Source organism: Poeciliopsis prolifica, unplaced genomic scaffold (assembly GCF_027474105.1).
Source record: "Poeciliopsis prolifica strain line A6 unplaced genomic scaffold, Auburn_PproV2 SCAFFOLD020, whole genome shotgun sequence".
In the NCBI taxonomy this organism is placed as follows: domain Eukaryota; kingdom Metazoa; phylum Chordata; class Actinopteri; order Cyprinodontiformes; family Poeciliidae; genus Poeciliopsis; species Poeciliopsis prolifica.
Window position 1 is genome coordinate 8,866,213 of NW_026562395.1, and position 26,818 is coordinate 8,893,030.

General features: G+C 40.1%; 1 protein-coding gene across 3 annotated transcripts in view; it reads left to right on the plus strand.

Moving 5' to 3' along the window:
• ankrd6b (ankyrin repeat domain 6b) overlaps positions 1 to 25,824 on the plus strand; it is a 38,677-nt gene extending 12,853 nt beyond the window's left edge. For 2 of the 3 annotated variants that reach the window (XM_055044621.1, XM_055044618.1), the window contains 13 exons: positions 301 to 399; positions 2,892 to 2,990; positions 4,416 to 4,514; positions 8,666 to 8,764; positions 9,890 to 9,988; positions 11,665 to 11,742; positions 14,497 to 14,601; positions 15,414 to 15,515; positions 15,614 to 15,763; positions 17,886 to 18,038; positions 20,902 to 21,015; positions 21,305 to 21,572; positions 24,076 to 25,824. In XM_055044621.1, the coding sequence (XP_054900596.1) occupies positions 301 to 399; positions 2,892 to 2,990; positions 4,416 to 4,514; positions 8,666 to 8,764; positions 9,890 to 9,988; positions 11,665 to 11,742; positions 14,497 to 14,601; positions 15,414 to 15,515; positions 15,614 to 15,763; positions 17,886 to 18,038; positions 20,902 to 21,015; positions 21,305 to 21,572; positions 24,076 to 24,611 (2,001 nt within the window). In that variant the 3' untranslated portion in view covers positions 24,612 to 25,824. Of the gene's footprint in view, positions 1 to 300; positions 400 to 2,891; positions 2,991 to 4,415; positions 4,515 to 8,665; positions 8,765 to 9,889; positions 9,989 to 11,664; positions 11,743 to 14,496; positions 14,602 to 15,413; positions 15,516 to 15,613; positions 15,764 to 17,885; positions 18,039 to 20,901; positions 21,016 to 21,301; positions 21,573 to 24,075 lie in introns of all 3 variants that reach the window. The other variant, XM_055044620.1, reaches the window with a different exon arrangement.
• Positions 25,825 to 26,818: the final 994 nt, after the last annotated feature.

A 26,818-nucleotide genomic window follows, 5' to 3' on the forward strand; every position in this document is an offset into this window, starting at 1 on the left:
AAACATTCTGCTTAGCTTTAACCACATTCTCTGTGATGTGATCTGAACACAAAGACGAGATTATCTGATAATAACATGACATTAGAGGAGCTGCACTGCTGTGAGTTCTGGTTTCGAGAGTTATCTTTGGAGAGCGTCTTTGTAAGGAGTGGTTGTTCCAGTAAAGTTGGTTGATTTCATTCGTCATATTATAAAAATTGTTGATCCTAATCCTAACTACACAACATGAGTCTCTACTGTTGTTACTAATGTCTGGTGGCGTCAGACGTTTCTCATTGCCGTTCCTGTGTCTGTGTGCAGGGGGAGCAGACAGCCTTACACCGTGCTGCCATGGTGGGAAACACTGACATTATCAGCGCACTCATCCAGGAAGGGTGTGCACTGGAGAGACAGGATAAGGTGTGGGTCAAAAGGCACACATTCATTCACAACAACACGCAGATGCTAAAGGGTCATAAGGCCGTTCACGGTCACCATCACTTGCTCCATCTGAGCCTGCTGATTGCAGCCGAGTCAGTGTGAGAGTCTTCTCCTGAAAATAAAAATAGTACCGATAAATTATAACCACTAACTGTTTTGCTGTGCCTTTATCCAGTCACTCCAAACTCAGTGCAAAGCTGAAACTGTAAGAAATCTTGAGCGTATTTCATGAATGCTGACTTTCCCATTCACATCCGTTTGTGGTAGAGATCAGAGATGGTTTGTTCTTTCAACTAATCTTTGACTTATGGACAGCAGTTACGATCTGAAACAAAGCTAAAATCCATGCAGATCTCAAGGAAACATGTAACATTAGCAGATGTCTTATGACTGAAGCTGAAGCCAGATCTCCCAGTCGAGCGCTGCAGATAGAGCCAAAGCTCAACTTGTTTCTTTGAAACCCAAAATCCGCAAAAGCAAACAAATAATAAAAGAACAAAGATTTGTGAGCATCACGTTTTTATTTGTGCTTTTGAAGCTTATTGATGTCAAACATCCCAGTACATGTCTTTAAACTCTAACAATAACTTGACTGGGGAAGTTACTCCATCTGATGATCAGATGGAGTAAACATGATCCAAATGAGAAATCTGGAATCACTGTTAAAAGTAGCTGAAATGAATTATGAAGTTATGCTTGACTGACAGAAACATAGTGTGCTGGATACATTTAGTCAATATGAAATGTTTAGCAGCCCAGTGATTACTATCTGCTCTGCTCTTTTGTAAAATGTGTGTAACTGTGTTTTTGCTGACTATTTGTGGCAGAATGAAAACCTGAGGCTTTGACAGCATCAGTTAGTTGTATCATTAGGCTTTATGGATTCTCATACTTAGTTGTTTTATTTTGTCAATTTTTGGCTAACGCAAAGTTTGAAAAACATAACTGATTCATGCTTGACAAAGTTATACATCAATTAGTGCAGTGCTTCTCAAATAGTGGGGCGCGCCCCCTTTGGGGGGCGCGGTGCGATACCTGGGGGGGCGCGTGTGATCCTGGGGAACAGGCTTTTTTTTGGCCGTACCAGTATAAAGTGTAATTGCACACAGTAGGCGGCAGTGGCGCTCTCATTGTTACTTCTGTCACGTTTGCGACAGTGCAACATTTTACGACTTACAAGACAACAGGTTTGCCTTGGTTAGCAGTGTTAAGTCAACAAAAAGCTCCGACTGCGTTCTGTCTATGGCCTCCGTTATTCAACAACCCCCAACATGAAAAAGTTTTTCACAGGGATGAAAAGAAAGCGGAGAGAGACAAAGATAATGAGACAACAGAAAGTCAACCGAAAGCTAAGAAGAGGAAATACGACGAAGCGTATTTAGCGCTTGGCTTCACTGTGACTACAGTTGGAGAAGAGGAAAGACCGGTGTGTTTGCTGTGTCTAAAAATGCTCGCAGCGGACAGCATGAAGCCAAATAAATAAGCGCGTCACTTAAATACGTTACATCCCAATCACGCCGATAAGCCGCTAGAGTTTTTTCAGCGAAAACGTGCTGAATATTGCCAACAGTCACGGTGGGGATTGGGGGGCGCAAATAGTTTTCTTCTTGCTAGGGGGGGCGTAACGGAAAATAATTGAGAAGCACTGAATTAGTGTTTTGGAGGACCGTCTGAGACTCCTGCTGAGGGCCGGTTAACGGTTGTAGTTAGGCTGGAGAAGACATCTTATCCAACCTTAAAGTATATATAATTCTGCATTCTTGCTGTCAGTTCACATCTGTTTTTGTCCTCTGAGGAAGATTGTTGTAGATGATGCACCAGTTCAGAGTAGAGGGGTAGATGCCATGTTGGATGACATGATCGAGCGTGTCTGTATCTTTGAATGATGTAATAGTGAAATTTCACTTGTTTTCTCTGTAGTTTGTTTTAATTTAGTTAAGCTGATCGAATTGTTGAGCAAATTTGTTGTGTTTTATATAGGACAATACATGTTATAATGGAGAAAATATCAGTAAAACATGGCAAAAATCTGCATCATCAACATTTGAAAACTAATTTTAATGAATAATTTGAGGGTAAAAGAAGAAACTGAAATAATGAAGGCAGAATATACCTCAGTGTTTTCACATAATTTATTATAAATGTCGACACTCTCAAAATGTCAGTGTTCATTGACTCAAATAAAATCTTCCACAGCAGGATAACCAACTGTGTTTGTGCAGAATATAAGTATCTTTACTCCAGGTGTCTGTCTGTGAAATATTGTAGCTCTTTTTGCTTAATTTGGTGATAATTACACAAGATGCTGCTCAGCTGTAAGGCCCTCAAGTGTGTTGACAGATGTCTGACCTTTCTAGAGTTCTCATAACCAAAATTGAATGGGTCATTTAACATCTAGATTCTCAAAAGATGACTTTCTGTGTGAGACGGGGTTTGAAAAGAAATGTCCTTTTTGTGTTCAACACTGTCAGGATGGCAACACCGCTCTTCACGAGGTTTCCTGGCATGGATTCAGTCAGTGTGTGAAACTGCTGGTGAAGTCTGGAGCCAACGTTCATGCCAAAAATAAGGTATGTTATATGAGAGCATGTAAGGGCAATATAGAAGGGTTGCCCAGGTTCTTTCATCAAGATCTACCTCCCTTTTACAACTTAACATTCATCCCAGGAATTGTCCAGTTAGACAACTGAGCTCTGCAGAGGCCTGCTAATAGCCATTCATTTGATCATTCAAATTTGATTGATGATGTTACTGATCATCATAGCAGATGATCTGTAACATCTGCTATGATTCAGGTGTGTTGGAGAAGTAATGTGTCTAATGTGAGCTCTGGAGGACTTCATGTGGAAGCTCCAATGTTAGAGTTGAAGGATTTGGCCAGGTTACATGTACATGAGTTTGATCTGACATTTCTTTGACTTAATGAGTCTTTTGTTCTGCTTATAATATGCAATTTTACTCATTATGGCATATAATGTCTCAGAAAATCATATCTGAGACCAGACTAGTCAAAATAGATGTTTTAAGCACCAATGTCAGTCCACTGAATAGCAAAGGCACACCGTGGCATGGAGGGGATCAGCCTGTGACTCTACATAGAAAATAACGTGGCCAGAGCTCTCATTCAACATGAGGTGTTTTTATTCGATGTTAAACAAATAATGATGTGTTTATTCATTTGGGTTATATTTGCTTGTATTTCATTGAATTTCAGGTCATTTTTTTTTCATATAAAGCTACAAAGCCTAGTTTCTTTCTTTGGTAATTGCTATTCTTGTTCAGATGGTGACTACTGGATCGTAGCCTCAGCTGCCCCACAGGCCACGCTGTCATGCACGGCACCTCCACACACCTATGTGTGTGTGGAGGTGCTGGACTAGAAGAGACAGGGAGGAGAATCTGAAGTTATTGTCAGCAGTAGCTGATTTCTCCCTTCATGAAGGTTTCACAGCTGTTGCAGCTGTCACTGATGGCACCATCTGAACTGTAACACCTGTCAGTTGTAGCTTCTATGACAGAATCAGAATTATTGCTGGAATAATGACAACCATAGGAGAGTAGTAGGATTATGTAACAGAGTAAGGAAAGTTGTCACAGCACAATTTGTCATTTACGTCCGGTTACTTGAAATGTCTTCTGATTCAAAGAATTATTTTAGAAAAAATCTATATTTCACTGCTGTGTAAACGGTACTTCATGCCTGCATCTTGAATGTGTAGACATGTTGTTTATCAAACAGATAAATTGATATAGAAATGTAAGGGATTAAATGTGAGAGCATGACAGATAAATATGCATGTATTCAATCAGAAGGAATATGTGAGAGAACTAGAACCCATTTCAATACAGAAACTATCTGAGATGACAAATTGCTGCACAAATATGGCCTGCTTCCTTTTTTTCTTCTACAGTAAGATCACAAAAATCTAAAGATTGTGTATATGATGGATAAAAATAAATATCGGCATTAGCATATTCTGTTTGACTGTTTTCAGGCTGGGAACACAGCTCTCCACCTGGCCTGTCAGAATGGTCACACCCAGAGCTCCAAGGTTCTGCTGCTCGGTGGATCCCGACCTGACAGCCAAAACCATGTAGGTTTTCACCATGCTCCCGGGACAAGCACGATTCACTGCCAACATTCCGGAAATGAATCTAGAAACATTGTTTGTTTTTTTTCAGTATATTTTGGCTCCACATGGATCGCCACACCCAGTGTGCAATCCAATGTTAACATTTTGAGGCAGTTGTGAGAACTGATGATGGAGACATTACCATGTCTCTATCAGCTCTATGAAATGATCCGTCTCTAAACAATACAGACTGATTTTACCAACACAGCTGTTTAGTCTCGAATAACTTTCCAGGAATCCTTGATCATGTGAACCTGCTCCTCATTGGTCAAAATGTTAACCAGGAATCATTCAAACTTTGAGCATTTGTCATGTGGACCTCGAAGAGCTCCAACCCCTTTGAAACATCCAGTTTTTTAATGGAAGCCAGAGTTTATTAGCTCTTAGTTGATGATGAAACAGATGTTTGTTTATTGTGCCTTTGAAATGCACTCTGACATCTGGTTCTGAGCTGGGCAGATGCTGGACTATTTCCATGTCTCCATCATCTCTTAATTTTGCTGCTCAACTATGGTAAAAAACAAATCATAATTCTGTGTTAATTTTGGTCAATGTTAAAATCACCCACTTCTAACTCATTAACTCACAAAGTTTAGAAAGACTATGTGGCAAATTTTTTCCATAAGTAGGAAAGAGAACAAATTTGTTGTTGCACAATAAACTAAATGCCAGAAGAGCTTGTTGTTATTGTCTTAGCAGCAGATGGCCACAGCTGCACCAAGAGCTCACAGTTTGAAGCTTCACTCGTGTGTAAACTCTCTCAGAACAGCCTTTGTCAGTGTTGACGCCTTTCTGCTTTTGGTTCCTAGCAAACATACAGTGGACCTCAGCTAATGAGCCTCCATCCACATGTTCCCCTTCAAAATGTTCTTGGTTCCATCATTAGGGCAGGTTATCCAGGTCCTGATGTAACAATGCAGCCCCACATCATCAAGCTACCACCACCATGTTTGGAATGAAGTTCTTTGTAAAAATTTATTATTATTGTTATTATTATTATTATTATTATTATTATTATTATTATTATTATTATTATTATTATTATTATTATTATTTCTTTGTTTATTTTTTTCAAAGATCCACTTTTGTCTTGTCAATTTTTACAATAATTTCCCAACAGTCTTCTGGATCATAAAGCTATATTATCTTTGCAGAGATGTAGAGACATCTTCTCCTTTCTGTGATGTTTGAGTGAAAGCATATGGAGCAGTTGAGCAGCTAATGCTAATGCATTATACACTGCTTTCAGTCTATTATGTAACACTGCCATGTGGGTTTTTGTATGCAAAGTGGTTCACTAGGAGCTGGTCATTTATGTCCAATTTTCATGCTGAATATGGTTTTAATTAAAGCAGCATCTGAATCAGCCGAGATGGAGGCTAATAGCACAAGTGAACAGGATCCTTGTTAAATAAGGAGCAAAATCACAATAAACACATCAAACCTTAACTAATGAGAAATGTTTCTGTGGATATGTTTACTTTTGATAAAAATGTACAGTAGAGTTTTGAAAAATAAAATAAATAATGTTATGGGTTTTATTTCATTATAAAATAAAACATGAGGAGAAAATAGATGATCCAGTATTGTGGAAAGATTCCATTCAGTTGTTTAATTCCCACAGGCCTGTAGGAAACGACATCAGCATTTTTCTGCTTATCAGTATCATGAGAGGATGCAGGTGGCCTCGCGGTGCAGAATGCTGCAAACCACTAAGCGCGCCATTCCACTGCTTTAACTTTGGCTCAACACAATGCAGTTTTAGCACAGCTTTATCTGTCAAAGAGATTTATACACACATAATCCAAATGATATGTATTTGTTTGTGCAATGTGGTCTAATCATATTTAAGTACTGAAGTAAGAATAGTTTTGAGTCCTACACTATAAGTAATGAAAGCTGTGACAGAGCTCTGTGGTGGTTTCTCTGGAGATGCATCAGTGAGCGTCAGCCTCATCTTGTGTTGGGTCCGGACAGAGACCGGAGGTTTCTCTTGGCCTGACATGTTGCAATGGCAGCCTTTCAAATATGAGACATTTTTTGATGGACTGAAAGTCACAATATCTTACTGTCGTTTTGTGTTAACGATTAAAATGGTAACTGTATGACTGTGACTGCATGGCACATACACACTTACATCAAGTCCGAAATCTCAAAGGAGTTTCAACCTCAAATTTGTGCTGCACACACTGATTATCTTGATCACACATAGGAAGTGTGCAGCTCAGTAGTAAGAATCACTTTCCTTTATGTATCTGAAGATACCTATTTAAATGGGTGTGTAATTTAAGAGCAGTAGATTTGTGTCCTAAGGACTTGACTCAGACTCCTGGTCTGACACTCAAGTCTTAGTAACTGACATTATCTTATGTTTAATTGTGAATGTCAATGTCAAATTTATGTATATAGCACTTTAAAACAGGTATAAAACTGCACCAAAGTGCTGCACAGGAACGACAGTAACACAAGTAGATAAAACAGAATATCAAAAAATTGCTTCAGTTAAAAGCCAACGAATAAAAATGAGTTTTGAGAAGCGATTTAAAATGATCCAGGCTGCTAGCAGATCTAATCTGAAAAGGCAAATTGTTCCATAAATTAGGAGCAACAACAGAAAAAGCCCGATCTCCTTTCCTTAGTCGGGTCCGAGGGACTGTCAGTAAAAGCTGATTGTTTGATCTGAGGGTTCTGGACACAGACTGAAATTTTAAAAGATCCTGAAGAGAAGGGGGAGCTAACCCATTTAAAACTTTATAAGTTAATAAAAGAATCTTAAAATCTATTCTATACATAACAGGCAGCCAGTGTAAATTGACCAGCGTAGGCCTTATATGGTCATGCTTCCTGGTTCCTGTAAGAAGCCGTGCCGCTGCATTCTGGATCAATCTGTGATTTAACCATGCCACTATATAAAGAATTACAATAATCCAGACGAGTGGTAATGAAGGCATGGATCAGTCCTTCAAAGTCCTTAAAACAAAAATAAGATTTGATTTTTGCTAAAATCCGTAGGTGATAAAAACTCGATTTAACGACAGAACTAACTTGTTTATCGAGCTTTAAACAGCTATCAAAAGTAAAGCCAAGATTCCTAACTGAGGTCTCACAAAATTGAGCTAAAGAACCCAGAATCTGATCTGGTTTGAAAACGAATCTATTGATCAATGTCTCATTACAATCTGATGGTGGATTCTGCCAGAAAACAGAAAATGTTATCATCATTGGGTGTTTAATGAACCAAAACAAATTCCCACTACAACGAAAATAGTCCCAGGAATAGATACCAGAAAACCTGTTTGGTGAGCTGAAGAAGGGATTGCATAAGACAGAGCAAAGTAAATACAAAAATTAGTTTTCAAATGATAATTCATTTTTAAAGGAAAAGCTATCCCCTAAACCTAACAACTTGGTTGGACAACCTAGCGAAGGACAACCTTGAAGCGATTGTGATACATGAGTTCTTCATAGGATTGTGGAGGAATTTGCATCTTATTGGTGTGTGTGTGTGTGTGTGTGTGTGTGTGTGTGTGTGTGTGTGTGTGTGTGTGTGTGTGTGTGTGTGTGTGTGTGTGTGTGTGTGTGTGTGTGGGAGGGATGAGTTGGGGGGTTGTTGAGGGAAAGGTTTTGGAGGCAAGTGGTGTTGAAGTATTGACTGACCTTTTATACTTAAACAAATCCAGATGCAGTAGGATCTGGTTGGTTTGAATCATTCTTTTCCATAAGGAGGAAACTCTTTTTCACAACAGTTTGTGTGATATTATATACTAGGGGTTTAATGGTACAAGCCATACATTTCTGATAAAAACATGTTGGTTGAGGACAGACATGAAGAGAATGAATACAGCATTGTTTTATTTCTGGAAATATGCACAATATTTATGTGCAGAACTAAGTGCCCAAATGAAATGTTCTGTAGCACATTAATCAAAATGGAAATATTATGGTTTCTTGAGCACCTGCAGTTTTAAAAAAAGTGGATTGAACCCAAGCGTTTTAGAAATTTAAGAATAACAAAAATGTTTCGAGTATTTTAATAAGTTGTGTTGGTCATGTCCCTCCTGTTTTACACATATCTGCATATCTGAGTTCATGAACTTGTATTTTGTCCCAAGGCAGGCGACACCTGTCTGCATGTGGCAGCTCGCTACAATCATGTGGCCATGCTGCGCATCCTGCTGGGAGCCTTTTGTTCCGTGTCAGAGAAGAACACGGTGAGTCTGTTCAGTAAAGCCAGAAAAAATGTCAAAGCTTTTTTTTTTTGAAAAACAACTTTATTTTTAACCATATTATTTTGATCAATAAATCAGGAAAATTTAAAAAATGAATACATAAATCAATGTAGGGTGTGCCTCTTAAATTTTATCTGCAAAGTAATGTAAGTCAAGCTATTTAGCTTGTGTTAATATTAAATACATCTAAACCTTTGAAAACAAAACTGGTCCAAAACAAAGAAAGTTGAGGCTTTCTAGAGGCCTGCATTCATTAGCAGGAAGATGGACAGACCCAGGAATCAGACGTGTGTTTGTGAAACACTTACTCTAACACTGAGCCACCCAGGTTTCCTCAGAGTTGTTGTAGATCCTGGTGTCAGAAAGAATCTCCTGTAGCAGTCAGTGTTGCAGCAGCTCTGAAGAAGCATCAGCATCAGAGCCCAATGCTTCACTGATGTTTTAATAACATGAATCTGTTATTAAAACATAACAGATGCATGTAGATGATGATCTGTTTGTACGTACCCATCATTGGACAAAGAAGGTTTTTGAGAGCGTTGCCAGAACAGAAGCAGCTTCCTCAGAAGCTCCTTTAAGTCACTGGTTCAGAAGCTGCTTCACCAGCAGATGATGGGACATAACATTACACTTACACCTGTTGTAATAAACAATTAATTAATTAATCGCATGATAAATTAAAAATTTCTATTCTGATGATCATTTCTTCCTATTTTATTTATTGTGTTTGTGTTAGATTGTGTTTAGTTTTTATTTCTGTTTTATTTATTTATTTTATATGTTTAGGTATGAAAATTGGTGTTAATTATTTATAAAATGACAGTTTATTGGTCTTTGAAGGAACGACGTGCGTTACTTTGCCACTATCAGTATATTACTTGAGAATGACCTCAAAACAACAATACTATAATTTATCGCAATAATTACTGGAACTGGATGATAATCCAGCAAAACTGGTCATTATGACAGGCCAGTTGCATTCTCCGTAAGACATAAGATACATAAGATATGTTGTTCCTAAACCAAATCTGCACACTCAGAGCCTACTTAATGAATCCCTGAATCCCAACAACTTTATAGATATGAATGGGTTTTTTTGTCCAGCAGGTTGGAGACACACCACTCCATGTGGCAGCTGCCCTGAACCACAAGAAGACTGTTCGTCTGTTACTGGAGGCTGGAGCCGACAGTCACATTCAAAACAATGTGGGTTCATCTTATTGATTATTATTGTTACACCGCAAAGTAGTGGAACATGTTTCCAGTGTGATGGGCGTTAAAATAAGACTTAAACAGTAATGATTCTGTAGTTGATTCTGTCTCTTTCAATACTGTAAAAATAAAAAACCCTTTCCAATAAATACATATTCAGTATAACCAAACACCTACTTCATGAGAATCTGTCCCAAGATCTTTTCTCAAAATGCTTCACCTGAGGAGTTTGAACTACATTCACTTTATCAACAGACTAGTTGATATTTGCTTTTTAATTTTTTACAATGTGAGGTCTTGGAAAAATGAAATTAGTCTTATCAGATTTATTATTTGAGTCTGAATTCTGGTAGTCAGATGTCAGATTGATTTCACTGTTACTGTTGATGTTCTGTGACAAAAGAACAAAAGAACATCTTTGACAGACACAATAGTTGTTTATATAAATTAAAAACAACAACTTCTGTTGTGCTCAGTCAGGTAGAGGCATCTTTATGAGACGAGGAACTGATTCATTTTAATGGTGACATCTCGAGGTAAAACCTCCCCGTTCCTTCACTGATAGAAATCACAACGATGTAATAATAGATTATACAACTGGTTGGTGCTCTTGCTGTATCTATTAGAATCATTTTTTAGGAATCTATAATATTTTGAGCAATCAGTTCCTTGTAATTGCATGCATATTTCTATTAAGTATCAAGAAAAATAGACATGCAGGTAAAATATGTTTTAATGGTTAGAATATGAGACTTCAGTTTACAATTTAAACTGAGCAATAAGGCTCAGTTATGAGAAAAGATAAACTACACAAAATAATATTTTAATCTTTAATATTTTAATCTTTTTCAAATTCATCAAAAGGATGAAAACTTAATTTACAGAAAAATATATATTTTTACATAGAAAAGAATAACAGATTTGTGTGTATAACTCAAGATTCCAGTTTTTTCAAACCAAATCAAGGAACACTTTAATAAAGAAAAAAAATTGAGAGCTTAATCAAGAATTACAATAACTGTAATTTGCACACTACTATAGGAATAAAATGGGGCTGGAGAGCCAGGTGAAAGTTTGATGACTAATTGGATGTTTACCTGAGGCTAACAGGAAGTCAGACAAAGCAATCAGTTCCTGATCGTAAAACATGCATCATTTATTATGCACAGCCCTTTTTCTTTCTTGCTTGCTGTTGTCAGGTTGTTGCCAGGTTTTCCGATCAGCCACAATAATTCCCTCCTGACTGACAGGACTGCAACATTAACTCAAGCGTTGAATCGTGTATTGAATAAATCTCAATGGCTGAATTATTTAGCAGCCTTCAGACTTCTACATTTGACAAAATGAGACCACTGATCTTACTGAAACCTTTTCACTTATCCTGTCAGACATTCTGATAAACAGCTAGAGCACCTGGTGAGGTCAAATTGTCCTGTTCAGAAATAAGAACTTGCTTTGACTAAACATGGTTCTCTGTTTGAAGATGAGTTAAATTTCACATCTGTCTGATGCCTGCATGAAAAAAGTTTTTGTTCCTTTTTATAAAGTACTTTAGATCTGGCACACAAGCCTCATCAGAACATATATTCTAAATGACTAAATATGTCTGTAAAGAGAACATATTTAATGTTGCACTCAGTTTCTCTGCTTTGCTGTGTCTGTATCTGCAGGCAGGCCAGACTGCTTTGGACCAGTCCAGAGATCACAACAACCCAGAGGTGGCTCTGCTTCTAACCAAGGCTCCCCAGGTACATCGCTCTGAAGACCAATGAAGCAATAAGCACAACCATGCTCAAACAAGACCGACATTTTTATTCTCTTGCTTTAGCCGTCAGGAGAAAGTATTCAATTAGGCAGATATTCATATGAAGGCTGATGAAGGCTATTTTAATCTTAAACACACTACAAGCCCAAAGTTTGGAACTTATCCTACTTTTAGTGGTATTTTCTGCGTTAAAGTTAGCATGATATATTATTATCTTTTAGTACATGTTTATCCTGTACTAAATAATAACATCAGGAACTTTACTACTTCTTGCTTAGATGTGTCAGCTCCTCTAGCTTTAATGACTCTACAACCTCTGACACATGCTGTTACAGACTCATTTCAAATTGTATTAAAATAATCTCTACTCAAAAATATGCCATCATAATAATGGGATATTGTTATAATATTTCTTTTATATCCCACTATAGCATACAACAACAGGAACAATTATTTTAGCATTTTGTAGGTTCATTAAAAATAGAAAACTAAGAAACCATTTCTGTTCACAGCCTTTGCTTCACACTTTGTTGTTTCTTTTTTGGCAACAAGACAGAACCTCAGCAGCAGTTTGGAATATGAAGTCGCCAGTTTCAGGCACGTTAGCCCGTTGTTCTCCAGCTCCACATCTGTCAGACATTTTGAATCAGAGTCAAGTCAGGATGTTGACAGCATGGTTCTCCTGCCTTAATCATTTCCTCACATGGAAACTGCATTTGACTTAACCCTAAAAATAAATCCTACTTTTCTTTAGTTGGATATTTTCAGCACAACATTGTTGAACATTTAAATAGAGGAATGTGGTGCATATTTATAATATCCGATCATTCACTAAACACGTCGCAAAATCAATACTCCTACTGGTTTTGAACTAATGCATGTGTAACAGGAAGCTGGTCGCTTCCAGACCCGCTGTGTAAATAATCAGACATTTCTACCAACAGCCTCAGCAGAAATTTATATAATACTCAAATATCCATTAGAGTCTTTGGAGCTTTGGAATTAAACATGACTTTTATTCCACAGACATTAGTGGGCCTGGTTAAATGCATTGTGGCATGCTGGCAACAGGTCACCACAAGGATAATCCTTTGCACTTAACAGGACAAAGTATCATTCTATTTCTGTTGTTTATTAGACATGTCATGTTGTCAGAGAGCTCCTCTACGATCCCACACTGAAAAAACAAACTATGAACACTGTAGTTCATAGTACAGTGAAATATAATTTGCAAGTGAGTTTACACAAACAAAATGCACATCATGGATCAATGATTAGAGAAAAGTTAAAACACAGAGCTTCTTAGCTCCAAGAGGCAGTGTTCCCACCTGAGGGCTGATGTTCCCACCTCAGGGCTGATGTTCCCACCTGAGGGTTGATGTTCCCACCTGAGGGCTGATGTTCCCACCTGAGGGCTGATGTTCCCACCTCAGGGCTGATGTTCCCACCTCAGGGCTGATGTTCCCACCTGAGGGCTGATGTTCCCACCTCAGGGCTGATGTTCCCACCTCAGGGCTGATGTTCCCACCTCAGGGTTGATGTTCCTACCTCAGGGCTGATGTTCCCACCTCAGGGTTGATGTTCCCACCTCAGGGTTGATGTTCCCACCTGAGGGCTGATGTTCCCACCTCAGGGCTGATGTTCCCACCTCAGGGTTGATGTTCCCACCTCAGGGCTGATGTTCCCACCTCAGGGTTGATGTTCCCACCTCAGGGCTGATGTTCCCACCTCAGGGTTGATGTTCCTACCTGAGGGCTGATGTTCCTACCTGAGGGCTGATGTTCCTACCTCAGGGTTGATGTTCCTACCTCAGGGCTGATGTTCCCACCTCAGGGCTGATGTTCCCACCTCAGGGTTGATGTTCCCACCTCAGGGTTGATGTTCCTACCTCAGGGTTGATGTTCCCACCTCAGGGTTGATGTTCCTACCTCAGGGCTGATGTTCCTACCTCAGGGCTGATGTTCCCACCTCAGGGTTGATGTTCCCACCTGAGGGTTGATGTTCCCACCTCAGGGTTGATGTTCCTACCTCAGGGTTGATGTTCCTACCTGAGGGTTGCAGTCTGATGTTTGAGGGAGGATAGAGTTTGGCTGGTTGCTGTAGCAACAGAGTTTGGATTATCCAGGATGGTTCTGCACTGAACTTTTCTTTCACCTGATTCAAATTCTGCTAAAAATTTCTATTAAGCACCTTTTGCTATTCAATTCTTAATGTATTAATCCAAAGCGAATCACCAACTCAGCCATAAACTGTCAGTTTTAGGCTGAGCAGAAAGGTTTTAGCTGCAGATGCGTCCTTTGCTGCAAATGATCACTAAAGGAACGCTGTGTTACATTTCTGACAATAACATTTTCTTATGTAAAGGAGGAATTGAAATATTTGTTTATTTGAATCTTTTAAGATATTTTTAATTTGTAAAAAAGTGGATAAATGAAAAATCTGTAGAATGTCCCAAATATTTTGAAGCCGATTGATCGTCAGAATGACTGATTACTGAAGTAATGGTTTGTTGCGGTCAGGCTACAACCTGCTGGTGAAAGAGCAGACAGGAGGATCAGGAAGCCTGGACTCCTCCAGTCTGGTCTTGATGTGGACCCCTGGTAGTTGCAGTGTTAGACTAACCATTGTCTAAAGCTGTACTATCTTAATCATGTCTTATAAAAATATCATTTTTAATAGAAATTGGAGTTATGCGTGTGTATCGTTGTGTGATGTGCTCTGTTTGTGTCGTGTGCAGGTACAGAGCTTCATGCGCGGCAGGACTGTGAGAAAGAGGAGAGAGAAGCTGAAAGCAGAGCGCCGAGCGCGGTCTGTGCCCAGAGATGATCTGCTGAGCTGTAATGTAAGTAAATCAGGAGGACCGTGTTAAAGTCCATGTCGGATTCCAGAGTTTACCTTTAAAATAGGTCAAAGAAAATCAAATCTGCTTCTTTAAAAAGGTTTGATGTTTTATTTTGTTTCCGTCTCTGATTCTCACTGATGCTGAACAAACCTCTCATTCAATCTGACCAAATACAAATAAAACTAAATATTTATGCAAACATTCATAACTTGGCTCAAACACAGCTAATGAAAGACTTCTCCCTGTTGTCTAAGGCTCAGACTAGATGCTTTTTCCATATCATAGCAGTGGAAAAAACATCCCAGTTCAGGAAACATCCACAATTCATGAAATATGTAGCTATACTTACAGTACGTGTTCTTTATAATTCAGTGATTTGAGTTTATGGGAAATTGCTGCAGCTGACATTAAGTATATCTTGGTTTTTATTCATATCATTGTTTGGTATTTTCTGCCAATTTTGTACTTGTCTTATGTATGTATTGATTGATTGATTTTTTTTACCAAACATAATTTTATTTTTTGTTTTGTGATTTAGCTACTTGTCATTGTTGTGAAGCACTGCGGTCAGCTGAGGTTGTAATAGCGATAAACTTTGCCTTGACAATAAACCTCTGATGCAGTAATGAATCCAACAGCAGGAAAACAGAGACACAGTTAGCACTGCTGAGCTGAATCATAAAGAACTGAAGTGAACTCATCTGTAATCCCCAAAACACAGCTCCAGTCAAAGTTTTTCTTTTCATGATATTTCCATTTTTCTGCTTCACATTTGAAAACGTAATGCTTATTCCTTGAACTGTGTTTTGCAGGACAGTGCATCTGCTGCAGACGGCACCCAGAGCAGCGACCCAGCAGCTCCACTGGCAGAGGGAAGCAGCAGACAACAGAAGGCCAGGAAGCAGAAAGAAAAGGTGAAACGCATGAAGCTAGGGTTGCTGAAGAAATGGAAGAGTTGTTGCTGGGGAAGTGCAGGAAAACACAATAACTTGTGGGATCATTGTTTTGGCAGCCATCTTTGTCCGAAGCTCTCTGCAGCAGACAGATCAGGAGGAAAAAGCAGACACATGGAGCCTCCCCGTATGGACCCGTTCCACCTCACAACTATAAAGCTTATCAACTCTACACACTCTACAGGGGCAAGGATGGCAAGATCATGCAAGTAAGCAGCCAAGGTCTCCTCTTGTCAGCGTCATTCTGAGTTCTAGTAACACTTACTGGACTGATAAGTGCTCAGAAATTAGAGTTAAAAACATTATATTTTATCCTCCGGCCTTTTCTAGATTGTTCAAGATACCAGACCAGCAAATCCTAAATAAGTGATCATCCTGCATGTGTTACCCTGCAACCTTGGGTGGCAGAGTAATAATATATTAGAAAAGATCTTCCTCCAACGTGTGACACAGAAAAGATGAGACACACACGTTGAGTTCTCGTTAACAACCAACGGAAGATTTATTCTTTTTTTCTGCAAACATACTCCATATTCAGTACTTTATATCTTTTGTCATTTTTAAAAATCAAAACAGAAGCACATGAGTTTGTTTTCAACCACTCCAACAACTTTCCTTCAACACAATGATAAGATATTCTTTATAACTACTGGAGCCCAGAAAGATGAAGTCTATTGAACCCGTTACAAAATAGCAATATTTTACCCGTTACAAAAGAAAAACATAACTGAAAAAGGTGTAATGCTCCTTTAATGGCGGTCTCGTTACTAACTGACATATTAACGGCCCTTAGTTACAATGTCGTTGGTTCTTGACAAGAAAACGCCATTTTACAGAAAAAGAAATGAAAATAGTGTAATTTATCTGAAAATTGTTTCAATATTGTTAAGAATTAAAAAGAGGAATAACTTGATTTAGCTCGTTAATTCATTCCTCTTTTTCCCGAATTCTTGTGTCTGTATATATGCGCAGTGAGAAAGAGCAATCATACGATGTCAGACTTCAGATATCCAGAGTTTTATCCAGAGAAAATCAATGCAAGAAGAATGTTACAATAAGCATCTCACCTAGATCATCAAAAGTCCAAGACATGACAAAACAGAAATAATTAACTGAGTAAAAAGGGAAACAGAAACAAACAAAAGATGCATCTTTTGGGAAACTCTCACTCAGCACAAAGAGATTCGAACTTCTGCTGTAAAACAAACCATTTTATAATAATGTATATTCTCCTCATTTAAATATATGCATTAGGAGGTGTGTTTTTTTCCTTTGTGTGGGCTGTAAATGTTAATTTTATTACCTCTGAGACCCACTGAAACACCCAGCTCTTCTTGTACCAGCCTCTGGCCAGACTGTGATATATGACCTGCAGCTGGAACGTTATCTCTGCCTCAAAATGCTTTAACAAGAAACCAGTTGGTATTTAAAACAAATTCGCACAAAATCTATTGCTTAATACTAACTATAAGTTTGGATCTAAAACTAACTAATTAAAAACATGCCTTTTAATGCTTAAAGAAATATACCAATATGTTTGATTATATGTTGTATCGGACTTCTATAGTTTTTAATGTTTGTCTGAACTATTCAACCCTGAGTAAAGAATTTATTGCCCTGATAGGCAATACACTCCCTGTCTGAAATGTTCCTTAAGGAGTATAAGACTGCTTTCTGATTAGAAATTTATGTAAGTTCAGAGTCACCAGTTGTCATAGTTTGGATTTGTATCTAAGTTTATCTTAACGTAAAAGTTAACTTGTGTACTATTGTGCTATTTTAAAATTCTATTTCAACAATATATACAAAATTCAACAGTTCAATAGAAACTCAACAGTCTTTTAAACGTTTGTCCACACAATACTCCTCACAAACCGGACAACATGACTCACTAGGCGACTTCCCATTCAATAACATATTCAGTTCTCAAAAGTAATCTATATTCATGCATCAAGATACATTTGAACTAACCTGTGACACAGAAAAGATGAGACACACACGTTGAGTTCTCATTAACATCCAACAGAAGATTCATTCTTTTTGTGAGCTCAATCTTTTCTATGCCACCAATGGAATGTGCCCCTAGTGGTCATGTGGAGAATTGCATGGACTAACGGAAATAACGCTAAATAACTTATTACAACAAGAAATTAAAAGATACAAAATGAAAAATTATGTTTGGGGTGTGTCTATTTTCTTACTTATTGTGTTTATTTTCTAGAAACTTGTTTTTCACCCCTCTACACATGCTAGCTCACACTGCTAGAGTTTAAAGAGCAGATCTGCTGGCTGCCAGTGAGTGTGTGCTTGTGTGTGTGTGTTGTGCTGTAGGCTCCACTGAACGGCTGCCGCTGTGACCCACTGCTCAGTAAACTGGAGAACCAGCTGGAGGCCACCAAGGAGGAGATGAAGACAGAGATCCACGCCATGGAAGACCTGGTCAACAAAAAGATGGGTCAGCTGGACCGCAAGAGCAAACACCAGGTAGACTCTGCTGCTCTCTCAATTTTATCACACAAGCTCAACGTTATAAGTACTGAATGTAAACAATAATATAGTCTAGATTAAATGTTCAACATTTTTTGCAGAACATATTTTGTAAGTATTTCCAGCTTTGACCTGCGTTGAGCTGAGCAGCTCTGAAACAAAACACTTCCTGAACTCAAGCATCGACTCTGGATGATGCAGAATTAATTCCAGCTGCTATCATCTCCATAAAATGTCTGTTTGAATCCCATTTTCTCCTGTATTTGACATTCTGTATGCTGACACTGCTTTAGCATGAACAGACTAATTAGGAGATTGTTCAAATCTTTTCTTCATTTGATTGCTCCGTGGTCTCAGTCAGCCTGCCCTCGGCTCTGCAGCGTTTCCCCACCATATGCAGGGACACAAACAGAAGACTCATACTATACCTCCAACTCTCTTGATTAATGAAGATGCATGTGAGGAATATTGAGGCATCTGGTTTGTCAGCTCACCTCTGCTGATCCTGTTTGTGAGCAGGAAAGACTGTTTCCTGGGAACCACAAATAATTTATTGATTCTAGGAGGAGAGGAAGTCTGGGAATTTATTTATTCATAATGAGATTATATCCTTTGTTATTTTACATGTGGAATGAGTTATTAATGTTGGTGAATAATGTAAGCAATTTTATGAGCATCTTTTAAAGTTCTACCTTAGGTTTACTGTCTTATTGCAGCAAAGTTTGATCATAATATTGTTTTATTAGCACATCATTCATTATGAAGCAGGAGAAGTGATTGAGCATTAGATCTGGATTTCCTTCTGACTGCCGGGTCTGAGCCGTCCTAGCCGGACCCAGCCAGGGTTCAGTTCAGGCTTTAAGGCAGGAATCCTTAAGGCCACTCAGTGGATGATAGTCAGTCCTAAATAATGTGTGAAAGGCTTTCAAATAAATGCTTCTTTTATTTCAGTAGCTTCGTCTCACACTGAAAAGTTCTGAAAAAAAATCTTTTTTTCAAGTTACATTAGATCAAATGAGTTGTGTGTTTGATTCACGGTGTGAGCGCTGCTTTGTGTTTGTTTCCATGCTCTCAGGTCACTTTAGGAGATTCTCGTCATATTCTAGGTTAGAGGAGCCTCTGAACATTAGCAGCTGCTTTTAAATAAATGACATGTTTCATGTGGAGTCAGGACAGACAGTGATGTCTTTTCTGCTTCCACCCTGGCAGCGGTGCAGGAACAGTTGAGCTGAGTATACAGAGGGAGGATTACTGCATGCCCTGCTCTTTTGCCCAGCTTCCAGTTTTCTGTAGAAAACAGCTGAGGACTGGAAGGATGATGGAAGTTACATCATACTGTACTTCCTTAACAAGATCATGTCAGAGTCTCATTCAGACATCTTGGTATTTTAAAAAACTCCAAAGATCAGATACTTGGACATTGGCCCACAGCATCACAGATCCTTTACTTGTTACTAAAAATCTCAACCTTAATCTGTTTCATCAGACTGTTATGTTCCAGTTAAGAACCTGTTTTCAAAGCCTGGCCTCCACCTGATAGGCCAGCATTCATATGGCAGCTAATGGTTGCTATGGAGACTAGCCCAAGAGGCCAGTCTGTGCTGTAGTTTTGTCATAGTGAGTGGAAGAGCTCTTTACCTTCATTAACACTGAGTGTGTGTCTGTGTGTGTTAAAATATCCTCATATCTATAGCCAGAGAAATACATAAAAGTTTAAAACAGCTGTGACAAACCAAGCTGAACATGGAGTTCTATTTATCTTGCCACCGCACACACACACACACACACACACACACACACACACACACGCACAAACACACACACACACACACACACACACACGCAAACACACACACACACACACACACACACACACACACACGCACAAACACACACACACACACACACACACACACGCGCACACACACACACACATACACACACGCATCTCTCTGACTTCAGCTGCTTGTTGTCCTCTTGTGTTTTGTCTTTAGTAGACAGACTAAGAGAAGCAGACCTCTGTGTTTTGCATATTTATGCCTCATATTTGAAACTTTAAAATGGCTCAATACTTAAAAGGGAAAGTAATAAGCATATCAAAAAAGTAAAGTATGAATTCTCAATGCTTATCTTTAATATGATGAGTTGGAGTTGATGTTAACAGCAGAACGTTGTTTAAAACAAATATATGTTATTTTCCCCAGTGAATATGCAGTGTGAGATGCTGCTGCAGTAAAAACTACATGTTTTGAACATATTTCATGGAGGAGGTGGTGTTTCATTGACTTGGTGATGTGATGCAGTGAAGGATTATGGGATTTAGACAATCATTGTTTTTTAATGGTGACAAAAGGATAGAAAAATGTATAATTTATAAAAATGAGTTATCAGCTCTAACAACAACAATAAGATCTGATATCTATCAGTAGAAATTTCATGTCAGTGCCTCCCTAATAAATACATTGAAATGTGGATTTAGTGAAAATGAAAATCTTTTTTGAGTGCAATCAATCGATCAAATTTGATTTGCATAACACATTTCAGCAACAAGGCATTTCAAATTGTTTTACATCATAAAAACATAAAAATACAAAGTCACAGAACACAGTCAACAATTGAAACATTACATTTAGCTATTGTTACACCTCAGATTGATTAATGTTTCATTTACAATGTTTCGCAAGCAAATCTAAACACTTGGGTTTTTAGTCTAGATTTAAAGCTGTTTTCAGTTCTTTGGAAGTTTGTTCTTCCATAAAGCAGTTCATAATCTCTTCTGGTGACGAACCCAGAGGAGCAGAGATGGGCGTGGCAGAGCAGTACTTGGTATCAGAATGCTGCTCTGTGTGCTGGTCCTCAGATCCGAGCTCTGGATAAGATGACAGTGGAAAGAGTATCTGCAGAGAAGAGCGAGTGTCTGCAGAGGATGGAGCACTGGGCTCTGCAGGAGCGACTGGAAGCAGAGAAGAGACAGGTAACCAGACGCTGCTGGAATAAATCTCTATGACTGAAACATTGCAGGACTTCCTACAGGTTCTCCTCTCATCAGTCATCCTCTCTTCTTCTACATCTTTACCGTTCTTAGCTAAAAATCTGACCTCAAACAAACTTATAAACACAAAGTTTGATTTCCATGAATCAAACTTTGAACACATGGATATTTAGTTGATCAACTTAAAGCTTTGTGCAAAGACAAACAAATGTGACGGTGTAAAAGTTTCCTTTAAAGCTGGCCCGCGTGGTTCTGTGTGTTCTCTAAGCAGACGTCTCTGGCAACTGAGCTGAAGAGCTGGTGTCTGTCCAAACTACAGAACATGGAGGTCCGCTTCATGGGAGACTCCGGCGCCAAGCTGCAGCGCTCCTCCTCTCTGGCTGACAATCTGTGTGAAGCTGATGGCGCCAGCAGCACCGTGCAGCCTGCTGAGCTGGGCTGTAGCTCCCCGCACTCACAGCCCAACCGGGCTGAAGCCAGTAAGGTGGAGGGCGGCTCGGCCAGCCACTACTTTGTGGTTCATGTGGAGAACTCTCCAGGTGATGGTTCAACTGCTAGATCCACACAAGCAAACAGAACCAGCTCCAGACAGTTCAGCTAAAAGCAAATAATACCCTGCAATCAGAAAATAAAAATCTATAGGCTCTGAGTACATATGAAGACAGACTTCAGTAATCAGGACACACACACACTGTTTACACCAGTGGTCTCTGACTGCAGTCCTCCAGAACCGCTGGTCTGCAGCTGTTACACGTTTCTCTGCTTCAGCACATCTGGCTCCGTTATTAGCAGAGCCGTGTAGCTTTACTGCATGCTAATGACGCAGTTTATCCTAGAGATGGTGAGATGAAGCTTCATAATAAACTGAACATCCAACTGTTTGGCTCTGGAGCCGTTGGTGCTTCATTTGCTCTACTGCGACACCAAGTGGACAAAATATGTAAAATAGACAACATGATGCATGAAGCTTTAAACTGAATAAACAAGTGTTTGTGATACTAATATTATATTGGCCTTCAGTAATAATTAGATTTAAATTTTGAAGAATCCGACTGCCTGATGCAATAGTTCAAACTACAGGATTTTTTTTACCCCGAACGACAATCTAAGGACGTTATTCGATCTGAGATTGTCCCTTGTGCGTTACGGTAGATCGTTGTGGCCGTTCCGATCTAAATTAAGGATTTGCCCAGACTGGGAGTGTTAACGCAGCCTGTTGAATGTAACCGGTAGCCAATCAGAAAGCGTGGATTCTCCTCGTACTTTCTGAGAGGAAACACGGAGAGAATCCCGAACAGCTGACACGATGCAACCCGAAGTCCAGCAGACATCGGAGATGATATGTGGAAACGTGAATGTTTATTCAACATTACTAGGGGAGGAGTTGGAGCGAAATTTCTACCAGAAAACCCGAAACTTTTCAGCTGTTCTTCGTTAACGTGACATAAATAGGTTATAATGATTTTCATTCAGTCAGACTGACACTAGCCACATGCATTGCAATTAGATTGAAGTAGGGAATTGATTAATGCCTGGTTTCAAAATTAGTAAACTGGACTTATTATTTTGTGTCCATTGTTGGACACAAACACGGTTTGATTGAACCGTTGTACCGGTGATTTCTGTCTGCTAATTTGTGGTCTCAGGTTTTGATAATGGGCTGACAATCCGCGACATAAGATGGTGCAGTGCGCGCTGGGCATTACACTAAGGAAGTAAGGAAGGAAGGGAGGGTCAGTGGAGAGCACCGGAGTTGAACCTTTTTTCATTCAGTGTCATCAACAGTAAGAGAAAAAGGCAGGAAGAAACGATATAGCCGATAATTGAAATGAGGTCGATAGTTTTAATTTATCGTGCGATTAATTGACTTATCGTTTATCGCGACAGGCCTAAGTGCAGGTGTTGCCAGAACTCATCATCAGGTTTACATTAGTTGGGATTAAACATTTTCCCATTATTCTAGTGCAGTGGTGCTCAAGTCCAGTCCTCGAGAGCTACCATCCTGCAACTTTCAGAAGCATCCTTACTCCCAACAGGCCTGCTAATGAGCCATTCATTTGATTCAGGTGTGTTGGAGCAGGGAAGCGTCTGAAAGTTGTGGGATGGTAGCTCTTGAGAACTGGACTTGAGCACCCCTGATCTAGTGGATTCTCTGTTCTCATATGTATGACTGTCTGCTGTCTCATCCTACAGTGACCTGGCCAAGGTTGGCCACAGTATCCTTGCCTTTGTACAAGGATACTGTGACTCATCTCAATAAACTCATCTCATTCAGCTTCATTTGGACACAACACCTTTTAAAACATCAGAAATTAGAAGGATATTAGAACACACTATTAAATATTAAAACACTGTGTTGTTTTTCTTGACATTATAAGTGATGATTTATTATTACTCTGTGTGAACCTCAGGAGAGGGTCCACCACAAAAAAGGTGCACAAGTGAATTGCAAATGCAATAAAATCTTGGAATAAGAAAATGTGAAACATCAGGGTTTTAACATTTACTTGGATCCACAAGCAAACTGATGAGCCAGTTCCTGAACGCTGCGGTCTGAATACGAGGCTTCAAACGTCACAGCGGCTCCATCCACACAAACCTGGAAGCGCACTTCATAGAAATCCTGGATGACTTGACACTCGTTTTGACGCCTCAGCACAGAAAACACGTCACTCGGTTAGACCTCTGATTCAAACGTAGGAAGAAGGTCTCAAGGCCTGCAGTTTGACCACTGCTTACAGTCTTATATAACAAAATTCTATTAAAATGAATTGAAGTCATTCCAAACAGAAGAACCATGACTAAAACTAAACTACACACTGAACTGGGACTTTGTTCAACTTTAGGCCCCTGAAACCTACAATGCACTGATAAATGTACACCAATAAAGTGTTACTAAAACTAGTTGAAAACATAAATTAAAGGTTTTTAATAACTCCACAAAACATGATTTCTGATCAAATGGTCAGCCTTCCTCAAATTGATTAATAGTTTATGATGGCATGACGGCTCACTAAACTAATCCTTTCCCCCTCCAACCAGATGGTGAGAAGGAGCAGAAGACCGAGGCTGCAGCACCTTCGTCTGTCCAGGTGGTCCGGCCTAAGGAGCGCTCTGCAGACAAAAAACAGAACCTGCAGAGAGCGGGCTTGGACCCAAAGGCTGCTGGTAGACCGAGGCACAGAGCCAGCAGCCTGTCTCCGGCCACAGGGCGCCACCGCAGCAGCAGAGATGCAGAGAGAGGCCGAGTCAGAGTCAGGCAGCGTGAAAAGCATGGAGGCAGAAGGACCAGGTCAAGGGGAGACATGGGGGTCCAGACGACAGAGCTTCTCAGAGACCCCTCTGGTGGGCCGACCTTTGCCCAGGAGAGGGACAACATGCACGCTGTGGAGGTCACCCAGTACTTCTTCGAGGCCGTGTCCACCCAGATGGAGCGCTGGTATGAGAGGAAGGTGCAGGAAGCTCGCTTGCAGGCCGACCAGAGGGCTCAGGCCGACAAGGCCGCTCTGGTCCAGAGGATCGCTAACCTGGAGGAGGAGCTCCGTGTTCTGAGGACAAGTCGCCATCACGACTACTAACACGCCTCTTCAGAACATTGTGGCCTTCCAGGGAGGGAAGATGCCTGGAATATTCAGCACCTCCATCCATGTGACGCTGATTGTTATTGCAGACCTGAGCAAGTAATTAATGTGTTCAGACATTCTTTTTTTAAAATGACGTCCTTATGCTCTTAGCATGTTTGAAGAAGCACAGCATCTTCTTCATATAGCATTCATATAGCAAATGGATGCTATATGAATCCATATCACTAGTGTTCACTATGATCACACCATCATGTGGGGACTCGCCTGCCTGCCTGCCTGCTGAATTCAAACAGATAAGCTATGATGTATTTAGAACACTGAATGTGGAAAAAACTGGTGGATTTCCAGCACTTTGTGAGTTTTATTAAAGCTGTAGAGTTAACACTCAGTTTGTTGAAGATGAAAGAAGAAATATGTTTAAAATGCCACTGATGTAACTAATCTGCTGTTTGCTGGATGAGACAGGAAGGAAGGCCACAAAAAACACATCATGACATTACTGAAACAGTAACAGCTTTTTTCTACTTAGGTGAAATATTAGACTAGATATTAGATAGAGTAAATTTAAGGTAAGCATTTCATTAGTTGGAATTTTACATGTTGTAATAATATATCATCACTTATAATGTCAAGAAAAACAACACAGTGGATCCTGTGTTCTACCCCAGGAGTAGAACATTCATCCTTTTTAATCGAGTGCACACTCAGGGAATCCAGGGGAAATTCATCAGAAAAATCATGGATCTTTGTCTTTTTGTAAACATTTTCTTTTATATGAGCTTGATATTCAGAAGAAGAAACAGTTCTGACATTCCTGAGACTAGAAACAGCTATTTTGTCCCTCAGGATGTACTGAGAGCCGTACATCCTGCAGTGGTCTCTGTCTGTAGTGGTCTCTGTCTGTAGTGGTCTCTGTCTACAGGGGTCTCTGTCTGCAGTTGTCTCTGTCTGCAGTGGTCTCTGTCTATAGGGATCTCTGTCTGCAGTGGTCTCTGTCTGCAGGGGTCTCTGTCTGCAGTGGTCTCTGTCTGCAGTGGTCTCTGTCTACAGGGGTCTCTGTCTGCAGTGGTCTCTGTCTGCAGTGGTCTCTGTCTATAGGGATCTCTGTCTGCAGTGGTCTCTGTCTGCAGTGGTCTCTGTCTACAGGGGTCTCTGTCTGCAGTGGTCTCTGTCTGCAGTGGTCTCTGTCTACAGGGGTCTCTGTCTGCAGTGGTCTCTGTCTGCAGTGGTCTCTGTCTACAGGGATCTCTGTCTGCAGTGGTCTCTGTCTATAGGGATCTCTGTCTGCAGTGGTCTCTGTCTGCAGTGGTCTCTGTCTACAGGGGTCTCTGTCTGCAGTGGTCTCTGTCTGCAGTGGTCTCTGTCTATAGGGATCTCTGTCTGCAGTGGTCTCTGTCTGCAGTGGTCTCTGTCTGCAGGGGTCTCTGTCTGCAGTGGTCTCTGTCTACAGGGGTCTCTGTCTGCAGTGGTCTCTGTCTGCAGTGGTCTCTGTCTATAGGGATCTCTGTCTGCAGTGGTCTCTGTCTACAGGGATCTCTGTCTGCAGTGGTCTCTGTCTGCAGGGGTCTCTGTCTGCAGTGGTCTCTGTCTGCAGTGGTCTCTGTCTACAGGGGTCTCTGTCTGCAGTGGTCTCTGTCTACAGGGGTCTCTGTCTGCAGTGGTCTCTGTCTACAGGGGTCTCTGTCTGCAGTGGTCTCTGTCTACAGGGGTCTCTGTCTGCAGTGGTCTCTGTCTACAGGGGTCTCTGTCTGCAGGGGTCTCTGTCTGCAGTCCTCCAGGGCAGCTGTTACACGTCTCTCTGCTTCAGCACACCTGACCACATATAATTCTATATCATTAGCAGAGCCTTGTAGCTTGACTGCAGGACTCTGGACCTTCAGTCTGCAGTGGTCAGTTTGAGACCCCACAGCAGAACTTTCTTCAGTGACGTGATTCCATCATGCTATTTTAGTGCATCAGGTAATCTTCAATGTAGTTAAGTATAAAGACCCTATTGCAGTTTACACTGAGGTCATAAACACTTTGGCTTTCATAATAAAACAGTCAGGAGATATCGACATGGAACACGAAACCTGATAAATCTGTCCTGAAGCTCAGCTCTGTGTTTAGGGCTGAATGTGTTGCATGAAGAACAGCTGCAGTGTTACTTTCTGATGTCAACTTTCCCTTCACATGAATAATGCACTCTGATCATGAAGCCA